At 41.9% G+C, this 24,652-nt stretch overlaps 1 protein-coding gene across 1 annotated transcript in view; it reads right to left on the reverse strand.

The window, feature by feature from the left end:
• Window positions 1-8,364: 8,364 nt before the first annotated feature.
• Window positions 8,365-24,652, reverse strand: part of NPHP1 (nephrocystin 1) — a 52,839-nt gene continuing 36,551 nt past the window's right edge. The window contains exons 17-20 of the mRNA XM_028117183.2: window positions 17,420-17,532; window positions 13,927-14,000; window positions 10,400-10,444; window positions 8,365-8,763 (exon numbers count right to left, since the gene is read on the reverse strand). Coding sequence (XP_027972984.1) covers window positions 8,491-8,763; window positions 10,400-10,444; window positions 13,927-14,000; window positions 17,420-17,532 — 505 coding nt within the window. The 3' untranslated portion in view covers window positions 8,365-8,490. The remainder of the gene's footprint in view (window positions 8,764-10,399; window positions 10,445-13,926; window positions 14,001-17,419; window positions 17,533-24,652) is intronic.

Genomic DNA, 24,652 nt, shown 5'->3' on the forward strand with positions numbered 1-24,652 from the left:
CAATGTATGCAAGTACTGTTGCTTGTAATTGATGTTGGCATGTATATTATAACACACTTGGTGTTTACATGGTATAGTATATATTTTTTGCATTTTTTTCTCACCCGTTTACTTTTACTTATTCATTTATATGGGTTTTGCTGTGGTTATAAGATTTAAATGGGTCTTTTTTCTTTTAAAATCTATTCTGAAGTTTGCTGCTTTTGGTGTATTTAGACTCTTCACATTGAATGTTGATATGTTTGGATTTCGGTCTACCATTTTATTTTTGGTTTTTGTTTGCTCTGTGTTTCATTTCTTTGCTTCCTCTTTCTTGCATTCCTTTGGACTTTTGGAATATTTTTAGTGTTCCACTTTAACTCATCTACGGAGTTTGACTACGTCTCTTTGCAGTGTTTGTTTAGAAGTTTGCTCTAGGAGTTACAATATTCATAGTTAATTTTGCAGTCTACTCAGAATTAATATTTTGCCACTTCAAATGGAATGCAGAAAACTTACGACCATGTAGGTCCCTTTATCATCGTTTCCCAATCACAGCTGTCGTATGGATTACATATGCACACATTCAAACCCCGCCAATGTTATTACTTTTGCTTTCAACTATCATACATATTTTAAAGATCTTAGAGGAAAAAAATTGAGTCCATGCAATGAATGTTTTCAGTTTGGTTATTATATTTATTCTCAAAACTCCAATTCAGTTCTTTCTGTATTGTCTGTTTCTCTGATGAGACTATCTTTCTATTCATTTCAAGATTTGCCTGTATTTCTTGGAACATGATTATAATAGCTTTAGTGTCTCAATTTTAACTCTTGTGTCATCTCAGCATTGTCTCTTGATTGTCCCTTTGTCTTTTTCCTTGAGAGATGTGGAGATTTTCCTGGGTCTTCAAATGTCATGTAATTTTGGGTTGTATCTGGACATTGGGAATACTGTTAGGAGATTCTGGGTCTTGTTTAAATCCTACACAAATGTTGATTTTTTGGTTTACTAGGCAAATGCCTGGTTGGGCTCCTGCTGTGAGTTGCTCTCTGTCGTCTCTGGGCTGTAACCACTGACCAAAGTCAGTTCAGTTTTTAAGGTTTTGCAGTGCAATTCCAATCTGCTCAGTGTGTGTGTGTGTGTGTGTGTGTGTGTGTGTGTGTGTGTGTGTGTGTGTGTGTGTGTGCTTGTCGAGGACTTGGGACCAGTCTGGGACCCTGGAGCTCAGTTCTAAACCCTTTGGTATGCTGTGTAGGGTCAGTTTTGGGGTGAGCGCAGGCATTCATAGGCTATTTTAAGGAATCACTTTCTCGAGCTCTCTCCTCTCTATGAATTCCTCACTTTCCAATTTCCAGGAGACCCTGCTCCCCTCCGCCTTCACCTTGGTCTTCTGGCTGAAAAGCCAGGGTTTTAGTTTTTCTGCTCTGTTGTGCCAACACACCCACCCACACCCACCCCGAGAGACAGAGGGATGGAGACCGAGACAGATAGAGACAGGGGGTGGGGGGAGCATCAGGGATTTCCCACCAGTGCTCTTAGGACCCCCGTTTCTGTGGTGGCAGAGAAGGGCCCCCCTCTCTCAGAGTCCTCATCACCTGTCTGTCTGCTACTGGCTGGGGCAGGAAAGAATGGGAAAGACAAAGAGAAGCAGGGCTTTTCCATTCTCTCTCTGACCTGGAGGGGCTCTCTTTCCCATTCCTCAGACCAGAAATTGAGGGCTCCTTTTGCAGATGTGTTTTGTTTGTATGCTGTGCACAGTTCTGGTTTCACCAGGCCTGGGGATGGCAGAGGAAAGAAAACGGTAATCACCACTAGTCTCTATTTGCCCAGAACCAGAACTACACCAGCCTGTTCGGATTCTCTGAACAGCACTTACCCCATCTAGTAGTTTTCTTGTTTATGGATTCATTTGCATATTGTTTGCCTCCCCGCACGCCCCGCCCGCCCCCCCACGATGTTGGCTTTAGGACAGCAGTTTTGTTCATATTGAATACTGCCCAGAACACAGTCAGTGCTCAATAAATGTTTTTGAATGACTGAATCTACACTTTGTCATAATGACTTTGGAGACAACTGCTTATCTTTTTGACTCTTCTTTCTCAACCTCTCTGCCCACCAAAACTGCCTCATACACTTTTCAGAAAAGATTTATTGGTTGCCTGACAAATAAGGTACAGGCCAGGAGAAAGTCAGAGAAGCTTGGTGTCCTGGTTGTAGCCACTAGGACTCTTGCCATTGCAAGGGTTAGGAGAACCCATTCTAACGTGAACAATGGAGGGAATATATTACTTGAGGCAAGTGAGAAGTTCAGAGGAAATGCTGCCTTCAGGTGAGGCTGGATTCAGTGACTTGAACAATGCTACTGTGGGTCTAGATCCGTTCTGCCTGTCAGCTCCAACTGTCACTGTTCCTGTGGTTGGCCTTGTTCTTAACCTCATTCAGTGCTACCCCTATGTATACACAGCTCTAGGCTCTCTCTTCCTGGTGGTAATGTGCCTGCAGCACACAGTGGCTTCAAGTCTCATCTGTCCCACTACACCAGGCAGGGGATGGAAGTGCTCTGCTGAGTAAATCTCCTGGGACCGATCGATTTGCTCTCTGTTGGTCCATTCCCAGGCCCCTCACTGTGACAGGGGAATGGGACATGCTGATCTGCTTGGGCCAGTCAGAGCCCACCCCTGGAGCTGGGACAAAAGGGTGTGTGTGTGTGTGTGTGTGTGTGTGTGTGTGTGTGTGTGTGTGTGTGTGTGAAGGGGGCTCCTCTAGAAGGGAAGACGAATAAAGCTACCAGGAGAGAAGTTTATGGATGCTAGGCAGCAAAAGCACCAGCTGGCTAGTGCAACAGCTTTCCACGGCAGAAAAAGGAGCACAGAAGCGCCTGGGTGGCTCAGTCGTTAAGCGTCGGCCTTTGGCTCAGGTCATGATCCCAGGGTCCTGGGATCGAGCCCCGCATCGGGCTCCCTGCTCAGCAGGAAGCCTGCTTCTCCCTCTCCCACTCCCCCTGCTTGTGTTCCCTCTCTCGCTGTCTCTGTCAAATAAAAAAAAAAAAAAAAAGCTTTAAAAAAAAAAAGAAAAAGGAGCACAGCTCTGGCCCTTTGTGCTGCAGGGACACATACTGCACTAGCTCTAGTCTCTTGATTCGGACACAGCTGGACCGCAGCTACTACTATCTCTGCAAATAAAGGTCACCCCGACTTTCAAATCAGGGAGACAGAATGCACAAATGGACAGGCCCACACTTGGGAGGAGGTTGTGGTTCATGCTGTCTCTCTGAGGCCGTCAGGCAGAACAGAGTGTGGCTCCCAGGATCTGTGGAGTTTGGGCAGGCAGGGAACATGTCAGGGTCCAAGGGTAGCTTCGAGGAAAGAGGAAGGACTCGATGGGATAGAGATGCCTGCCTGGAGGAGCCCTCAGAGAGCGTGGAGCCTTTTTCAGCTATTCCCCAAAATGGCCTCTTTGAAAGGACAAAGTTCTGCAAAGTCAATCTTCGCTGGCAAAGTCAGACACAAGTGAGCAGGTTAAGGTCCAGTCTGTCTCCCGAGCATGAGAAATAGACTAAGCAACAGACACACTACCAAAGTCCTGAAGTTGAGCTGTGTTCCATTAAGGATTTTCGCTTTATATTGCTGCCTACAGACCTGCCTATAGACCCTCTGTGTCATGGGGGAGTCATAAAGCCTGAGGTCTTCAGTTTCCTAAGCGAGCCGGCACAGCCCCTCACTTGCCACTCACGTAGGGCTCCACCCACCTTCCCTATCCAAATCTGTTTGACGACTATGTTCAAATATCAGGAGTTCAGACAGCGAGTCTGGATGTTGAGAGATACTAGGTTGTCAAAACCATGTGTTCCCGAGTTTCAGAGCAAATGGTGGGAGTTCAAAGAGTAAGGCATACATCTGAACACTGATCAGAATCTAGTTGGTGCCCAAGGGTCAGATAGTGGAGTTGGGGGAGAAAGGATGCAGATCAGGAAAAACAGCTACCCTGACCACTTACTTGGGCCGGCTGTAGTGCCATTAGCGTTCCGGGCCCAGGAGTGCTGGAATGTAGGCGGAACAGCAACAACAAAAAGACACAAGAGGCTCTTCCTTTGTGGTCCTCGTGTGTGACTACTGTCTACCTCATGCTTTGTAAGCTAGTACAGGGATCAGATCAGGGCTGCTCCCGGCCTCCCCACACCCCGTGTCCTCAAAGCTGAATGCTGTGCGTGGAGCCTAGTAGGTGCTCAGTGAGTACCTGCTGAAGGAATAAAGGAATGGACAATATAAACCTCCGATGGACAGTGCCTTAAGGAAGTAGGGTGCAGGCTCTGATTCTCTGCTTTGAGGAAACAGAACAGAAAGCAGCTAGGTGACAGCTAGCTCTGATCACCTCCATGCCCCGAGAGAACCACCCAACTTGGACTGCTTCACCCAAGAGGAAGCGGGGCTAGTTCACGGCAAAGGATATCCTATAATGCTGCAAACTGACAAAGCCCTCAGCTGGTAGATGACACTTCCAGTTCCCTCCCTTTACTGATGGGTTTCCCAGATGCTACTGGGTTGGCAAGTTAAACCTGCTATGTTTGCGTGGGGTATATTTCAAATGGTTCCTTGTGAGTTGTTCTGGCCTCATACCTCACACCATAAACACCACTCCAGACTGAGATTGTACCTGCTCTTTATTCCATGCCCCGTCCCCTCACCATCCAGCCCATGCATGCACACAAGGGAATCACTAAATCTTCACCTCCATCAGATCTGATGGCTATGACACTCAACCACTCATAAGAGGCTGGGAGGTTGGGGAAGAGAGGGCCATGCAGTTTCCAGTGTCAAATCCCCTCCCTGCCTCCCAGTGGTTCTGAGGCGGGGAGTCCCCCTGGCCTCACAGGAAGGCCACACATACGGGTCACTCGGCAAAGGCCTGCTAACCCCCTGCTGCTGCTCCCCGACCAAGGCTCTCACAATTAATTCAGTGTTGCCAAGTCACGCTCCTTGAAACAGACCCCAGGACTCATTTCCAGGATGTTTTTGGCTGCCTGACAACCTCTTCCTGTTTTGGAAGCTAGAAAGTGACATTTAAAAAGCCAGGGAGCTTTCATTATTTTTTTAAAACAAGATTCCATTGACTGAAGAGAGAATGCGGAGTCTCTCAACGGCAGAGACACGCTCACTCCTGAGGAACTGTTGCCTCCACTTAGACTAAACTACCTTCGTGCCTCACTTTTTGGCCTAACCATTTCTGAAACTGTTTTCTCTCATGTTCCCATAGTTTCCTTGTGTGTCAGAGACTATGAAGTTGCTCCTATTTGTTAATCATGACACATTTCAAATGAACCCAGAAGACAGTGTGAAAACACATTCTAAAGAAAGCTTGCTTTCTTCATGTGTACATTCGCTGAAAGGAATTCACCAGTAATATTTCCCTTCATTCAAAATGCCCAACCTCTGGTTTAATACTAAGCTAAGTGATTAAAAGAATAAAAAGGTAGAATAGGGAATTAAAGATTCTACAAAGGGGCGCCTGGGTGGCTTGGTGCGTTAAGCGTCTGCCTTCGGCTCAGGTCATGGTCCCAGGGTCCTGGGGTCGAGCCCCGCACTGGGCTCCCTGCCCCGCAGGGAGCCTGCTTCTGCTTCTCCCTCTACCCCTCCCCGCCCCCGCCACTTATGCTCTCTCTCCTTCTCTCTTGCTCTCGCTCCCCTTCTCTCTCTCAAATAAATAAATAAAATCTTAAAAAAATAAAGATTCTACAAAACCATGACCTTCACAATGGCAAGTGACATGGTTTCATGGCACCTTTAAGACTACAGGGACCCAAGATGAGGCTGCCTAGTGACAGAATGGGGAAAAGTCCCTGTATACGTTCTTGCCTCCTCCATTTGGAAAGGCGGGAACCCCTTTCCCTTTGAGCAGGACCTGGGCAGGCAGTGCCTGGGAAGGGGATAGGGCAGCTGCATCATGATGGCCAGATATGGTGTCTGGCCATCCAGCTACCCACATGGTACAGAAGGGAGATGGAGAGATTCTCCAGAAAACAGCTTTTGGAGATAGTGACATCTCTTTTTCAAGGCCAAGTTCCCTTGTTAGATTTGTGGCTGGGAACCCTGTCACACCATGTTAATTTCTGAGATGAAGGCCCAAGTAGAGTTTAGATTAAGGGTTTAGGGCAAGCTAAGATGAAGCTGAGGACTTTCATGATATGATAGATCTCTAAAAGTAAATGCCCCTTCTAAGGCAGCAGGTGGTCAGAAAAAGTAACTCTATTGGTACTCTGGCTATTTAGGTTAAACTCTGAATTGGTCGTTTTTCTTTTTCAAATGGTCCTCTCATGTTTTATTTGCACATGCAATTCCTCAACCTTTGTCCTGATGAGAGGAGTATCTTAGGTTGCAGAAAATTATACATGGTAGCTTTACTTGGTATATTAGCTGTGTGTGCTACTTACCAGCTCTGACTTTGGACAAAGTGCTTAGCCTGACTGGCCTGTTTCTTCAGCAGTACCACCGGAACAAACCAGTACCTACTTCCCATAGCAGTTGTGGGGATTAACCTAGTTAACTGTGAACATGCCCAGTAGGCATTTCATAAATGCCTGCTGTACTATTCCCACTAACAGTGAAGGCTTGGGACAATTCACCAGCAGTTGCGAGTTTATCTGAAATGCAATGAAACCTTTGTTCTTTGACACAGGGGTGGGTTAACTTTTACCCCAAAGCCTGAAATTTTTTTTTTTTGAAAGAGCACTTATATGGACTTGAAATTTATTTACTTTATTGGAGAGAGAAAGAGCGCGTGCGAGAGAGAGAGAATGAAAGAGAGAGAGAGTGGGGAGAGGGGCGGAGGGAGAGAATCTTCAAGCAGGCCCCCTGGATCCCACAACCCATGAGATCAGGACCTGAGCCGAAACCAAGAGTCGGACGTTCAACCAACTGAGCAACCCAGGCGCCCCTGAGCACTTATATGGACTTGAAAAGGCAAAACTAGATCCTGCTTTTATATCCAATTAGGATAAAGCACATTCAAATACTAGATTGAATCAAGTGATTAACAGCACAATTTTCTCCAATTTCCCCTTCATTTCACAACATAAATTTTATTAGCAATAATCGTACATTTATATATGCTAGCTACTAGCCTCTTACCAGACATGATTTGCAATTATTTCCTCCCATTCTGTGGACTGTATTTTCACTTTCTTTTTTTTCTTTTTTATTATGTTATGTTAGTCACTTTCTTTTTCTTAATTCTTTTATTTTTTTCATCACGTTAAGTGCACTCTTTAATTTCCATCCTCTATTTCCCCTACCCCACTACCTCACTTCTGGTAGCCATTACTTTGTTTTCTATAATTGAAGAGTCTGTTTCTTGGTTTGTCTCTCTCTTTCCTTTTGCTCGTTTTCTTAAATTCCACATACGAGTGGGATCATATAGATTTGTCATTCCCTGACTTATTTCCCTCATCATTATACTCTGGCTTCATCCATGTTGTAGCAAATGGCAAGATTTCATTCTTTTTTATGGCTGAAAAATATTCCATTGCATATATACCACATCTTCTTTATCCATTCATCTGTTGATGGACACTTGGACTCTTTCCATAGTTTAGCTATTGTGAATAATGTTGCTATAAACATAGAGGTGTAAATATCACTTTGAATTAGTTTTTGTATTTTGGGGGTAAATACCCAGTAGTGCAATCACTGGATTGTAGGGCAGTTCTATTTTTAATTTTTTGAGGAACTTCCATACTGTTTTCCACAGTGGCTATATCAGTTTGCATTCCCACCAACAGTGCATGAGGGTTCCCCTTTCTCCGCATCCTCACCAACACTTGTTGTTTCTTGTGTTTTTGATTTTAGCCATTCTGACAGGCATGAGGTGATATCTCATTGTAGTTTTGATTTGCAGTCCCCTGACAGTAAGTGATAATGAACATCTTTTCATGTGTCTGTTGGCCATCTGTATGTCTTCTCTGGAGAAATGTCTGTTCGTGCCTTCTGCCCATTTTTGAATTGGATTGTTTTTTGGGTATCGAGTTATATCAATACTTTATATGTTTTGGATTTTAACCCTTTATCAGATACATCATTTGCAAATATCTTCTCCCATTCAGTAGGTTGCCTTTCAGTTTTGTCATTTCCTTCACTGTGCAGAAGCTTTTTATTTTGATGTAGTCCCAATAGTTTATTTGTATTTTCACTTTCTTGAATAATCATAAAGTTAGCTTTGGATAAAATCTTGCTTTTATACAAATCCATGGATACAGGCAACTTAAATTTAAGTTAGTTGGTTTTGAAAAAAGTTTTCTCTAAATTTCAATAATACTATTCCTTATAAATGTATTTTATTGTTTGAATACATATTCAAATTATCAGGTAAGTATTTCTTACAGCATGTGATCTGTACAAAAAGAATAAAGCCATAGTGATAATGTGACAGTTACTTTTGGTTCTGTCATTTTATTCAGGTCATCAAGGAGGGTCTATCAGATTCAGTGGGAAGCTGAGGGTCAAGGGCCACCATTGTCAGGCTGCATTCTTTCTTATTTCACCCAAGAAGTCATAGGTCTGCTCTGAAATGTCAAAAGGTTTATGGACTCCATCTGGCGACAGCAGAGCTTGGAGGGCACCCTCATTTTCTTGGTTTTGCTTAAGGAAGTCAGCAATAGCCTTCCACCGGGCAGCCTCTGTCTCCTCTTCTGCCCACCTGAACGGGGGCAGGAGTGTGGAATGAAGAAGAGGGACCACACAGTCGTGGTAAACCAGGAGAAACATGGCCTTCAGGAACTCTCTGTCTCTCTGGAAAAACACCACCACCACAAATAAATGTGAAATGATCTACATCAATACTTTTTAAGTGTTAAATACTATGACTCTGTAAACTAAAATCCATCTAAAGGGTGAGGTAGAGGGTGCCATTAGTGTCTGGCAAGTAAGTGGCTCTGAACCAGCTACTCAGTTGGGAAACCGTACTCTCTGAAGTGGAAGCAAGCAAGAGTCACTATGGAGGAGAGATGAGCTGTTCTCCCTGAGAGTCTGGGAGAGACTCGACACCAGGCCAGCACGTCTCCTAAGCTCCCCTGAGGGTGTCTCACACATTCCACTGAGGACACTGGGGTGCTGAAATCTAGTTTTGGTGACAAGGGTGTGGTTCCTGGTAAACATAACTAAAACACAATGTGAAGTCAGCTGTATGCACTTAATTAGATTACAGCATATCAGAGAAAACGTCAAGTTGATGTAAGGGAAGGGTGGCATGAAATCCAGAGAAAGGAGACCCGAGGAGTAAGAATGTGCAGACCCTCTCCAGATAGTGAGAGTACCGCAGTAGGGACAGAACAAGTCAACCCCTGACACTGACGGCCTGGGGTAGGACTCTCAGGGGGCAGGGAAGTCTGAAGGTGGACATGTCCATATGCAGCAGATCTACACAGGGATACTGCCCCTCCAAGCAACCATGGCGGCGGCGGGGGGGCGCAATTTCTACAGGCCTGAGGCCCAGCACCTTGTCCACTGCTGCCTTAGAAAAGCATTAAACCTGCCTGTTTTAGCAAAGGTCAAGTGTAGACAGTACTGGTCAAATGGAAGCTTAAATAAGGATACAACACACTTTTACAATATATAGTGTGTGTGTCTGTGTGTGTGTATATATACATACATTATATATAATACAGTTTATGTTTATTAAAATTTTTAGGAGTCTTAGTTTGCTCTCCCATGTTCCTTGTCGATAATTAACATTTTAGACTTGAAGTCCAAAAACCATGGACCATAAGTCAAATGCAGCCCACTACCTCTTTTCGTAAACAAAGTTTTAGAGAAACACAGCCATGCTCAGAGTTTACATGTGGTCTGTAGCTGGCTTTGTGCTACAATGGCAGAGTTGAGTATTGTACCAGAGACCTTACAGCCTGCAGACTCAAAAATATTTACTATGTGGCTCTTTACAGAAAAAGTTTGTCAACCCTGGATCAGAGCAGTAAAGCCATTACTCACTGGTTAATACAAGCTCTGTTTGGTAATCACCAAGCTTCTACGGTAATGTAAGCATGAGCCATACATTTTTTCAATGTATTACACTGGGTAGGCCAATTTTCCTCTTCCTTCTCCTTACGGGATATGGACTTTGAGAGCTAGAGGAATTTTTTAAAGTAAGAGAAATATGATAGCCAACTGGAGACTTTGTTTAGAAACTTTTCCTCAAATAACACTCAGTGATCTGAAATGATTGTTTTGATCAAGTGTTTCTTTTCACATTGGGACTTGCTCACCCATACCCTCTTGGAACATGTCTCTGCAACCATGATGGCACAGTTTAACTGGTTAAGAGGGATTATGACTATGGCTACTTTGGCTAAGACAGAGGCATTATTACCATATGTAAGCAAGCAGTGAGCCCTGCAAATATTTAGTTTTGCGTGGAAAATCACATTACCTTCTCTGATCTTTTTAATGTGCTTTCTTTCTCAGCCCATGAACTCTAAAAAGCAAATAAATATGTTATATTAATACCAGTATTCATAAGCCTTTGCCACACTTCTGCAATTTCATGGTAATTAAACATATGGACAGGGTTAAAAACGCTGTACAGACCCTATGCATATAAATAGTGAATCTGTAGGCACCTATAGATTCTGCTAACGACCAGAACCAGACCCACAGGGTGGTGAAAGCTACCTTGGAAGCATCATGATTCTTCTAAGTTGAAACTAATTTAAGAACAGAATCAGTGAAACACTAACATATCCATGCAAAATGCAGAAACATAGCACCTGAACAGTAAAATACTATTAAGGTTTTAAGGTCAGATGGTAATTAAAATGGAGAATTCTAAAAAAAAAAAAGAAAGAAAGAAAATAGAGAATCCTGCCAAATATCACACTTCTCTGTAATTCTGTCTGCTGTGATGATGACAGGGGCCAGGGGGAGATAAAATGAAGTACAACTTTGCAAGTAAATATCCCAAACTGTTCATAAAGCTTCACACAAGCTTCTTTAAAGAAGTTAAAAAACAAACCAGAGTGCAATTAATCCCACAGAAATATGAATTGAAGACATTCTCAGCACCAGTTCTGGGCAAACCGTGAGCGGGGGGCGGGGGGGGCGGAATGTGCCCATTACTCCAGGCTCCGTTTTGTGCCTGCCTTCAGGGATTCTCCTGTTGGTGCCTGATTTCATGGATTCCATGAAAGCATCAGCCCTTGTCTCAGTAGGGAGGCCCTGGGGTGAAGATGACATATGGCACCAAGAACAAGATTCTCCATGAAATGAAGGAGAAATTTCCTACCAAGAGATCACAGGCTGTGCCCCTAATGAGCCTTGGGATGTCCCATTTACCATGATCTGTTACCATGAATGGTCAGTTATTACCATGAAATAACCACCTTATGAGACTGTGGTCCACCACCCTATTGACTGCTGCACCTGTGGGTCCTGGAGAGTTTGAAGAGGACCCTTAGAGAGCCAGGGTGCTTTACTAAACAGGGAGGTACTATTATTATTATTATTATTATTATTAAAACACCACCAACAAACTAAACTTAGCTAAGTTGATGCTAGGAGGTTCACACACTTCATGATATAAACTTTAAAAGGTATCTGGCTTCACATGACTATCACTTAGCAACTTTAGACTTAACATTTGGTAAACTGTGCCTACTGTTTGTTGTGTCAAGGTTTCACTTCATTTTTCATTGAGCTACCAGCAAGCAGTAAGGTGTTTCACTTATAGTAACTCAGTGGTGAACAGCAAACGTGTGTGTGTGTGTGTGTGTGTGTGTGTGTCTGTGTCTGTGTCTGTGTCTGTGTGTCTGTGTTGGGGGGTCACTGCTACACACCAAGATCTTCTTCCTTCCTTCTGGAGCAAACAGAAGACTCCATCTCCCAGCTCTCTTGAAGTTAAGTGGGGCCATGTGACTGGTTCTGGCCAATGAAATATGAGCAGAAATGGCCTATGCCACCTCAGGGCAAAGGCAGTGGAAAGTCCAAGGACAATCCTCTATTCTCTCTTTTCCTGCATGTGCAACTGGCAACAGAGAAGCTACTTGTTCTAGATGACGCAATAAGGAAGTGGAGCCTCCACCAGCCTGCATCCGCGGGTGACTATGGAGCAGGGTCTTCCACTGATCCATGCTGGAAAGGTACCATGGTGAGAAATTAACCTGTATTAGCTACCACCTCACAGGCCAGCTTATCCTAAGTAACACAGTATGCCATGAAGACAGGGCTCAAGAGTATAGAAATAAAGCACTCTTTTTTATTTTTATTATTTATTGTACAAATAATTAACTGTGGAAAAGTTAATACAGATAAACAAAAGAACTCATGATCCAGACGTAATCAGTATTACTTTTCTAGAGTATATTCTTCCAGATAGTTTTATAGGCAGATTTATAAATGTAAATATATATATTTAAATACACTTAACTACAACTCAAATGGTTTTTTTTCACTTTAATAATGTGTATGAACAACTTCACCTATGTCCTTTTTCTTGAGCCTGTGGTGCAACTGGACGCACCCAGACTGACCTGCAGTGCCCTTCTCTGGGCTATCTGCTCATCAGGAAATGCAGAATTTAGACTAGATTAGTACTAAAGCTCCAGATTCTGTGAGTGTTACACACCTGGAGTAAATGCCAGCACCTACACGGGGCCGTAGCCACAGTGAGCTCTCGCAAAATACTTGTCGAATGAATCAGTGGACTTCTGTATAATGAACAGATAGGATAATGACTTTATAGGGGGAAAAAAGAGAAATTCTGCATTATCTAATGCTAGTGCCAAATGAACTTTTCTGAAATTATGGATAGTCATATGCCATTAAGTCTTTTTGCAGAAAACTTCATTGTTACTGTTGACACGCCAAACCTAGCCAAACCATCACATGAAATCAGCTTCAAAATCTTTGTAAAAACCTTTGCCGGTGATTGCTTCCTCCTTCCATTTCTCTGTCAGGCCCACAGGACTTCTATCCTTACTGACAGGAATCACCTCCTAGCATAGCTCACCTCCCTCCTATATGGGTACTTTTCTGCCTGTGTGCCAGAGGCTTTCCGAAAGCAGAACCCTGTACAGATTATCCACCGTCTCCCATACACACTCTTTGCTGGCAATGTGAGACTCAGATCCACTTTGCCCTCCTGCAGATGGCATTCTACATGCCAAACTGGAACCTTTGCTCTTCCTAAGAGCAAATAGAATACTCTCTATTCCTTCCTGCTTTAAAATGTTGGCTCATGCTGATCCTTCTACCTGTAATTTCTTCCCTCCCATCAGCATGTATAAATCTGACTTGGCCCCAGCTTTTTATTAGGTCTGTCTCACCGAGGACCTCTTATGAAACAGGTTCCTGATCCTCATTTGCTGCCCTCTTTAAATCTTCAAGGACCTGGATTATACATCTCCGATGGCACTTATCATGGTATCTGAGTACTGCCTTGCAGGCACAATGGACTCCTAATATTTGCTGACTCTGATATATTAAGTTCAAAAAACAGCTGAAAATTAGAGCTTTCATATGTTGAAACTGATATCCAGTTGCTATTTCATATAGCAGGCAGTACATGTTCAATTAAAATAAAAAATTATATGCATGCCCCGATTCTCTTCTGAGGTCAGTTGATTTACCTAACAAACCATTTTGGATTTTTGCTCTTAGGACACAATCAGTGGCCATCTTAAGCCAAGGAATAAACAATAGGCAAGAGATTGCAGCAGTGTGCATAGCAGGTACTCCATCTGCTTATCGGGGCAGGGAAGGCAGCCTCGGGAAGTAACATTCATACTAAGGAAGGAAGGATGAGACCAAGTTAACTAGACAATGGACAGGGGTTGGGAGACACTGTCCAAATAGGAAAAAAAACCCAAACAAACCCTAGAGCAGGTGTCAGAATTCGCTAACATGGTGTGTTTAACTGATTTCAGAACCCATCAGGTTTCCATCATGGTGTGTGCTACCTACCCTGAGTGCGTCCATTATGTCAGGCTGCTCCAAGAGCTTGGGGAAGGTGGCCAACACTGGGTTACTAATTAAGTCTGAAATACAAAAGAACAAAAAAGATTTTATATAAACTTCGTCCAATGTATTTGACTGCAACGGACATAAAAACATTCATTCAGACGAAAATTATTGTGCCACATAATTTAATGATAACACATTCTACACACTTTAACCTCTAGGAGGGCTCAAAGCTGTCTGCTCAACCTCCATCCACCCCTATATTCATACCCCAGGGAGTTCTGAAATGAGTCTTGTACCAAGTAGATAGAGCTTTTAGGGAGAAAGTAAAGTGGCTCTGAACAGAATAAAACTAGAAAATTTTGTTCTTTCTTTGTCGTTTCCTAATCTCTCTTTCCTCCTTATGATACAACTGTGGTATGGTAAAAGGAACTAGTTAGAGAACTTATACAACTCAACACCAAAAAGCCAAATAATCCAATTAAAAAATGGGCAGAAGACATAAACAGACATTTCTCCAAAGAAGACATACAGATGGCCGACACATGAAAAGATGCTCAATATAACTAATTTTCAAGGACATGAAAATCAAAACCACAGTGAGATGGGCGACTTGGTGGCTCAGTCAGTAAAGCGTGCAACTCTTGATTTCAGCTTAGATCATGATCTCAGGGTCGTGAGATCAAGCCCTGTATCGGGCTCCCTGCTGGGTGTGGAGACTGCTTAAGATGATCTCTGTCCCTCTCCCTTTGCCCCTCCCCCACCCACTCACACTCTTTCTCTCTCTCTAAAAAAAAAAAAAAAAACCACAATGAGATATCACCTCATACCTGTCACAATGGCTAAAATAAAAAACACAAGAAACGACAAGTACTGGCAAGGAAGTGGAAAAAATGGAACCCCCATGCACTATTGGTGGGAATGCAAGTTGGTGCAGACACTGTAGGAGAAAGTTCTTCAAAAAATTAAAAATGGAATTATCATATGATCCAGCAATTCCACTAGCGGGTATTTACCCAAAGAATCTGAAAACACTAATTTGAAAAGATACATGTGCCCCCATGTTTACTGCAGCATTATTCACAATAGCCAAATTACGGAAGCAGCCCAGTATCCATAGACTGATGAATGGATAAAGAAGAGATACATACACACACACACACACACACACACACACACACACACACACACAGAGGAATATTATTCAGCCATAAAAAAGAATGAAATCTTGCCATCTGCAACAACTTGGATGGATCTAGAAGGTATAATGCTAAGAAAAATAAGTCAGTCAGAGAAAGACAAATCCCATATGATTTCACTCATATGTGGAATTTAAGAAACAAAACAAATGAACAAAGAAAAAAGAGACGAAGTGAGAAACAGACTCCTAACTATAGAGAACAGATGGTTACCAGAGGGGAGGTAGATGGGGGAATGCGTGAAACAGATGAAGGGTATGAAGTGTACACTTATTGCAATGAGCACTGAGTAATGTATAGACTTGTTGATTCACTATACGGTATACCCAAAACTAATATAACACTGTATGTTAACTATACTGGAATTAAAAAAAAAAAAAAAAAGGAACCAGTTACGAAGCACCCCTGTTCTCAGAAGGCTGAGCAGGAACCAATAAGTGCCGGGGGATAGGAGACCTGGGGCAGGCTGCTCAGGCCTGACTCCAGTCCACCAGAGCTCAGGGAAGGACCCCAGAACTGGTGTTTGGGGTCAATGGATGGTGGTGGATGAAAATGAAAGGAATCAGGAGTTGAGGATTCTAGCCATAGGTGTAAATACTGTGTAGGAGAATACTGATATTCTACAATAAATACTGGCACATGAAAGACCTGTGCAAAGTAGCACAGCAGGAAGGACACTCTTGAAATGGCATGGGCAATATAGTCTACTGCCTTGTGTCCTCAGTAGAGAAAAATCCTTCCTCTAGGTCTTACCAGGTTTATTCCGATGGTCAGATTCAAATGATGACAATGGTTCTGAGTAATCTCCTTCCCAACAAAAAAGCTAATAAGCCTTATCCTCTCTAAGAAGCCATATCATTCATGAAGTTTTTCTAGAGTCACTGAAATAAATTCAAAGTCAAGTGATGATGAAAAAGCTTAAAGTGTCCTTCCCTTGGAGTTATAATTATTCCTTGAGAAATGGTGGTACTTCCCTGATGTAGAGTTCCATTTCTATCTCCCTATCAGGTGCTAAGTCCCTGGGAAAGGACTCCTGTCTAACCATGAACTCTACTTGTCCACGAGTGCTAAGCCATCATAGGGTTCTTGGTCTTACTCACCCTGCTCCAGCCACACTGGCCCGCTTTCAACTGCGATCCCTCCAACATACTTGGGTGGTCTTGCCTCGGGAGTTCGGATACACTGGTCCCTCTGCCCAGATGTGCTCTTCCCGCACACCTCTAACTCCTCTCTCAGGTCTTATCTTAGTATTACTTGCCTACAGACTTCCCTGAGGTCTTCCTAGTGTATGCTCATGTTGCCTTTCTTCCTTTAGAACACTTATTTTGGAAGGTTGAAAGGATTATTCATATAATTTTGTGTTTGAAGTCTGTCACTCAACCAGGGTAGGGATGCCTGGGCCTGTCACATCCATCACTGGGCCTAGTACAATGCCTGGCATATAGGAGGCACTCAATACGTATCTGTTTCCTGATTCACTGAATTCAAAGACTATTCATTAAAATTAAACTTTTTTTTTTTTTTTTAAGATTTTAGTTATTTATTCCAGGGGAGAGGGAAGGAGGAGCAGAGGAAGAGGGATAAGCAGACTCTGTGCTGAGCGTGGAGTCCAATGCGGGGCTCAATCCCAGGACCCTGAGATCATGACCCGAGCCAAAACCAAGAGTTGGATGCTTAACCGACCGAGACACCCAGGCACCCCTAGAGGCAATTCTTATAACACATGTATATCTGTTTGCAAGTTCAATCATGTGCAACAAGTCATTGATTTTTTTTTTTAATTATTTTTTAACAGTTTACTGGGAAAAAGTTTCAAGTTCACAAAGAAGTTGCAAGAATAAAAATAGAATACCTGAATATCTCTTACCTATATTCAATTTTTTCTAACCTGTTGATATTTAAACTTCATGCATTAAGAACAAGTTATTTTGGATGATTTTGGTCTCTTCCCAAAAAGATGATGTATATGCCAAACATGTGGTAAGGACAGGTTATTCAAGACATTGAGGGGAAATATCATTATATCTGAGTTTTAGGATCTTAAAATTCCAGAATTTGTAATGTGAAAATATGCATATTGTAAAGAACTGAACATATACTGAGCTCACACAGGATATACACAAGTGCACAATGGAGTACAATGCTGTGCATTTGAGGTAATTTCTTCACATTGACGCTATTCTATATATTTTATTCCAAATGTCACCTTCAGAAGCAGAAGATAAAGGATGGCATAGGTTACATTTACTCAAAGCATGATGCATTATTGTATATAAGGAAATTGCAAAGACCCTTACCAGCACTTTGCATGCTCATCCTGTCTTTCAGGAGTACATCTCCAAGAATTTGGCGATAAAATATCAACAAATGAATGGAACACATACTTCCAATTAATGTTTCTGGCAGTAAACTGTTAAAGAAGAAGAACATGTTTCATTAAACAACCCCCTACAATCCAACCTACCGTGTTTTTAAAATATATACTTACTACTTTAATGAACAGTTCCAAGTTTTGCTTCATTACTGAAAAAACTGTTTAACAATTTTAAAGAAAATTTCCACTATAAGTTGCCTAGAGTAAACCTCAGAAAACTAATACTTCTTTTTTTTTAAACTAATATTTCTATGTGTACACCTTCAAGTCTGAACTCTGTTTTGTCATTCTTATGTTTCCATTTTAGCATATACACCCATGTTAAATGTTAAATAAAAAAAGAAAAGTCATCAATTACGTGTTTGGGGAAGAAAGGGACTAGTCAGCTACATGTTTTGACAAAGCCATGTGACCACCCATCCCGATGTGATGAATGAAGAGGAAACAGCAGTTCAGGCTGTTCATGGCGCTGGGTGGAACTTGGGAGGGTGTGGCAGACCTGGACTGAATTCTGACTTTGCTTCTTCCTAGCTATTGTGGCTTTGGGTTAATTAATTATTGTTCTTGTGTTTTGGTTTCCTCATTTGTAGAATACAGACAGTAATACCTCCATATCAGAGGCTTACTAAAAGGATTATATTGAGCTAAGTGTGAAGTGCTTAATGTAATGCCTGCTCCATAATAAGGGCTCAAAAACCAAAGAAAATTTCAATATTGATGGTAAGTTGGTATCAGTTTAAAATAGATTATTATAACTTTAAGATGTTATATGTAATCCCCATGATAACCACAAAGAAAAAATCTATAGAATATACACAAAGGAAATGAAAAAGGAATCAAAATGTGTCACTACAAAAAAATTAATCAAATACAAAGGAAGATATTAAGGGACGAAATGAGGCACAGTGCCCCAGAAGTCCCCCAGAAGATGTAAAAAAAAAACAAACAAATAACAAAACAGCAATACTAAGTTGTTCCCTATCAGTTATTACTTTAAACATAAATGGATAAAACTCTCTAATCAAAAGACACAGATTGGCAGAATGAACAGAAAAACAGGATCTAACTATATTCCATCTATAAGCTCACTTTAGATCTATGGACACTCATAGGTTGGAAATGAAAGGATAGACAAAGACACTCCATGCAAATAGTAAAAAAAGAGAGTGGGGGTGGCTATAATAATATCAGACAAAATAGACTTTAAGTCAAAAAAACTGTTAAAAGAGACAAGGATATTATATGATGATAAAAAGGTCAATGCACAAAGACGATATAAAAATTATAACATATGCAACAAATATTAGAGATCCTAAATATACGAAGCAGACATCAACAAAACTGAAGAGAGAAATACACAGATCTACAATCATAGTAGGAGACTCTATTACACCACTTTCGATAAAGAACAGACAAAAGACCAGTAAGGAAATAGAAGACAACGCTGTAGACCAGCTATAACTAAGACTTTTACAGAACACTTTGCTCAGTAATAGCAGAATACACATTTTCTCAAGTGTACATGGGACATTCTCCAGGACAGGCTACAACACCAGTCTTAATGTTAGGCTGTTAGGCTACATATGTTAGCCTACATCACCAGTCTTAATAATTTAAAAGACTGAAATAGGGGCACCTGGGTGGCTCAGTTGGTTAAGCAACTGCCTTCGGCTCAGCGCATGATCCTAGAGTCCCGGGACTGAGTCCCGCATTGGGCTCCCTGCTCAGTAGGGAGTCTGCCTCTCCCTCTGACCCTCCCCCCTCTCGTGCTCTATCTCATTCTCTCTCTCAAATAAATAAAATAAAACCTTAAAAAAAATAAAAGACTGAAATAATACAAAGTATCTTTTGCTGATCACAATGGAATGAAATTAGAAATCAACAGCAGAAGGAAAACTAGAAAATTCACAAATATATGGAGATGAAACATCACACTCTTAAGCAATCAATGGTTCAAAGAGGAACTCACAAAGAAAATTAGAAAGTATCTTGAGACAAATAAAATGAAAACATAACATACCCAAACTTATGGGATGCAGTGAAAGCCGTGCTAAGAGGGAAAGTTTATAGCTATAAATGCTTACATTAATAAAGGAAGATCTCAAATCAACCACCTAACTTTAAACCTTAAGGAACTAGGAAAGAAAAAAACAAATGAAACCTAAGTGTAGCAAAAGAAAGAAATAATAAAGATTAGAGTAGAGATGAACAAAACAGAACAGAAAACAGAGAAAATCAATAAAAACAAGAGTTGGTTCTTAGCAAAGATCAACAAAATTGACACCTTAAGCTAGAGGACTAAGAAAAAAAGAAGATTCAAGTTATAAAATCAGAAATGAAGAGATGTTACTACTGATTTTACAAAAACAGAAAAGAATTGTAAGACAGTACTATGAATAATTGTATATCCACAAGTTAGATAATCTAGATGAAATAGACAAATTCCTAGAAACACAAAACCTTCCAAGGCCGAATCAGGAATAAATAGAAAATCTGAACAGATTTATAACTAGTAAGGAGATTGAATCAATAATCAAAGACCTCCCAATGAATAAAACCCCAGGACCAGATGGTTTCACTGGTTTATATATACTATGAACAAGTGGAATCTATTGCTGGAATGCAAGGACAGTTCAACATTAAAAAATCAATCAATGTAATACCCTACATTAACAGAATGAAAGAAAAAACCCACATGATCTTCTCAACTGATGCTGAAAAAGAATCTGACAAAATTCAATACCTTTTCATAATAAAAACACTCAACAATCCTAGGAATAGAAGAAAACTACCTCCACATAAAAAAGGCCATATATGAAAATCCCACAGCTAGCATCATATTCAATGGTGAAAGACCACAAGCTTTTTCTCTAAGATCAGAAACAACACAAGGATGCCTGCTTTCACCACTTTTATTCGATATAGTACTAGAAGTCCTAGCCAGAGCCCCAGGCAAGAAAAAGGAACAAAAGACATCCAAATTGGAAAAGAAGAAGTAAAATTACCTCTGTTCACAGACAGCATGGTCTTATATGTAGAAAACCCTAAAGATTCCACAAAAAACTGTTCAAATAAACAAATTCAGCCAAGCGGTAGGATATAAAATCAGCACACACAAGTTAGTCTTGTTTCCATACACCAATAATGAACGATTTGAAAAGAAAATTAAAACCAATTCCGTATACAATAGCATCAAAAAGAAGAAAATACTTATAAAAATAGAAACAAAATTTCAATATTATTGGAAACATGACAGGTGAGTGCTTTAAAATCCTGACACATGACATGCACTAAGTGCCTACTGGGCATGTATACTGAGCACAAGAGCTAATACTAGAAGATACTCAAAAAAAAATGTCTTGAATCATTCTAAATATACATTTTCTAAATATTAATTTTAGAAATACATGAACTCTGTCATTAAGCGTAAAGAATGACCACATAGGAAATCTGGAAAACCTTGCAAACCATGTCCTTTATCAAGGAGGAAAACATCTTTGGGCTAAGAAAAACCATCAAAAGTTAAAAAAGAGACTTAAACTTTTGTAAATTCATCCTTTATTTTAATTTCTAGAATAAGTATTTTAGAAGGGGACATTAGTTGCAGAGGTAACGTTCAGGCTTCCAGCCTGGTGGAAGAGAACAGAGTAAGTGTAGTCCCTATGGTGGTGCAGGAGCAATGGATTCCCTAGGGGTTGTTTCATGGAATTTTGTAAGTATCCTTCACTACTTCCTAACCCCTGCATTTCTAGAAACATCCCCAAAATGCAAGACAGGTTTTCTGACATTCATATAGGATGTCACAATCTATCTGGCACACAAAGTTAGAAATCGTTGTTTCCCACCGCTGCTATGATGCTGGTCTTATGTCTGACTGGATTTCAAAGACTGGCTGCGGAGGATCAGTTAAGCTGCCCTGATGCCACCACATGTCTGCTCAGTGTTCAGCTGCGATTCCTCAGGCTTGTTCCACATCCTGCCCTCTGGTCTATGGCCCATTTGGGCAGTGTTTCAGCTGCATGCCCAAACCATGGCTCATGCTGAAGAACAGCCAGTGATTTTGCTGGAGGAAGGGGTGTAACCTTCCTTCCATTTTCCCCTCTCCTCTCACAGACCCGTCTGCTCTGTCTGGTTGGCATTGCTGCCAGCCTGCGGTGGAGGCCTTCGTTCCTCCCACAGGGTGGGTGCTCCCTTCCTTCTGGCACTTCCCTACAACATGAGGCAGGACTGCTGCACTTTATTCGTTTTCTTTGGGGAAATCCTCTGATTTTCCCAAACCCAAGATGACCAGAAAGCTCTGGGCTACGGAGGTTGGCTAAGTTGAAGAAGTAAAAATATACTTCTTTCTGATCTCACAGATACACCAGCAAACTGATGGCGGAAGTGCAATGAACCTAATCATGGGCCCCAGGCTAGTAACACGATTACGTCATTTATTTTTAGAAACAATACAATGGAAGTGAAAGAGGAAAAAAAAGATGGGAGACATCAAAAAGGCAAAGACAAATAAACAAGTTTATAGCAAATTTATACACAGGCACACAGCCTACTTCTACAGACTGGTATTTCTTGGGATTCTGAACTCATGCACTGGGAGTCTGGGTCAAAATTCAGAGCTTGCCCTCATCAGCGGCTTAAAAGCATGCTTTTGGCCAAATCACATCGGGGTAAAACCCCATTGAAAAATAGCTCCAAAATTAGAATGGCATGTCTTGGTGAAACTGAAGGATCTCTTTGCTTCCTCTTTCGTCTCCTACTGAGAGGGTGACCATGATTACAACGGTCTCCACCAAAGGAATCTCACGGGCAGGATTCTGGTGTGGTTTCTTTGGAAAGGAGACAAGTCTACATTGGCTAATTTGCACTTTTGCGGGCCTCCGGACATCCAAGGGTACGTACACATAAGACTGCTGGCTGTGAGAGGGCAATATGAAGACAACTAGCAAAGGAACTGGGGGAAAGTGGGCGGGAAGGCAAGCTCTCCCTGGGCTTCCCACCACTGGGTCTGTGCGCATTGTTGTATCTTGCTTGGCATAATGTTAAAAGCCTCTGTCCTTTCTCCTTTAAGCAGAAGAGTCTGGCCAAACAAAAGTGGAGTTCTTAAGCAAGGGAGGGTGGGGAGAGAGGTGGGATGCGCTTTTGAAGGAGAGGACGAGGGCTGTTGGTATCATTATTTGCCTTCCTCTTCCATCCACTTGAAGGTGGCAGTCAGGGAAGGAGAGGGGACTGAGATGGATCAGTCTTGCTTCAGTCTTCACCTCCAGGGTGTGCAGGCTCAGGGCAGAGATGCCCAAAAGCACCCATGCTGGTGCCCAGGCTCTCACCCTGGACCCACAGCACAGCCCTCACACCACAGCCCATGGGCTCTGCAGTGAGGCAGGGGCCTCTGGAGTCTCACCAGACCATGGCCTGGTCTCTGTGAGAGCCAGCCTGAGCCTAGGCCGCACCAGAGAGTTGCCCCAACCCACACCTGCCACTACCAGGCATACACATTTCAGGATCATGCCAAGTAGAGTGGCAATGCTCAGGTCCCCCTCTGGGCTCTAGGAGGAGAGAAGAGCACACACCAAGACAAGGTGGGGGACTTTAGGGACAGCAGGAGGCAGAGCAGAGGTCCTAAGAAGTACACTTTTACCTAGCAGGAAGATTTCTACTTTGAAATTCTTTAGCAAACATTTTTTGGGTGCCTAGTGTGTGCTGTGATCAAACAAGCACCTTAGTTCCTGGGGTCTGGAGGGCAAGGACTCAGGACCCTTCTCTGAGAACCAGCATACAGAAGAACACTCACTGCTTTGGAAGCATGGGCCTGCATACCTGACCTGTGCACTGCCCAGACAAATCTGATCCCAATTGGTAAAAAGTATCTTGGAACCAGTATTTGGGGCCAAAGCAACACTATTAAGAGCCGTACTTGAAAGACACACTTGGGAGTACTTGGGGACTCTTGGAGGCTTACCAATGAGATGAGGAGTGGGAGGCTGAAGAAGCAGGAAGAATGAAGCCAAACAGGATTCTGGCTTTTCTTTTACAAAGACTGCTACTGTGCTTCTTTTTTCTAAATCTTGAAAAATAACAATTTTCCAAGGAAAGACTGGCCAAAAAAGGGAATTTATAAGTGCTATAAACATCGGGGGGGGGGGGCAGACAAGAGAATGAATAATATCCATGAACACGTTATTAATCGTTATTGAAAGATTTAATTGTTAATACTAGAATTAGAAGACACATTTCAGTATCAGATATAAGAACAAGGAATATTTAAACTAAGGGCATGATCCAGAATGAGAAAAGCAACGATTCAGGAGGATATGCCAAGTTTTCATCTCTTACTCTGTTTCTTGGTGATCAGCAAGCAAGAAGCAGGTCGCGGTGGGACAGGCCAACTTCATCAGTTTCTGCTCCCAGGCCCTGCTCTTCCCTTTGACCTCTTGCCCACCATATGCCCTCTGTGTTAGGTTCCTTTCTCCATGGCTTCCTATCTTCACGTGTGCACATCTCTCCCATCCTTCAAAACCTATTTCAAATCCCTCCTGATCTTACCAGCTACACAGCACATCTTCATTTAAACAAATTTATGACATACAGCACCATGGACCTGGAATTATATTTGCATTTATCTATACATATGATAATAATAATAGTAAATAATTATAGCTAACACTGTATTTTACTTTGTGCCATATACTATAAAAACAATCTAGGTGTTTTATATACTTTCTTTTCATTAAACCTCATTATAGCTTCATGGGGTTGACATTATTATGCCCATTTAAAAGATGGAGACATTGGGATCCTGAGAAGGACAGTTAAATGACTTGTCCAAGAGGCTACTGAGTTGGAAGGTGATAGATCTGGGAACCTACTAGTGTAAAAGTTCCTTGAAATAGGTGAAGGGGATTAAGAGTACATTTATTGTGATGTATGTATGGAATGTATGGAATTGTTAAATCACTATATTGTATACCTGAGATGACTATACCACTGTATGTTAATTATACTGGAATAAAAAATCTAAAAAGAGTTCTATAAATCAATAAAAGAAAATTAACTAAAAAGTAAAATAAATTTTAAAAAGCTCCCTGAAGAGGGGCGCCTGGGTGGCTTAGTCGTTAAGCGTCTGTGTTCGGCTCAGGTCATGATCCCAGGGTCCTGGGAT

The sequence above is a fragment of the Eumetopias jubatus genome, unplaced genomic scaffold (genome assembly GCF_037043125.1).
Source record: "Eumetopias jubatus isolate StellerSeaLion01/CBP00866 unplaced genomic scaffold, mEumJub1_p1.0 scaffold_9, whole genome shotgun sequence".
Classification (NCBI taxonomy): domain Eukaryota; kingdom Metazoa; phylum Chordata; class Mammalia; order Carnivora; family Otariidae; genus Eumetopias; species Eumetopias jubatus.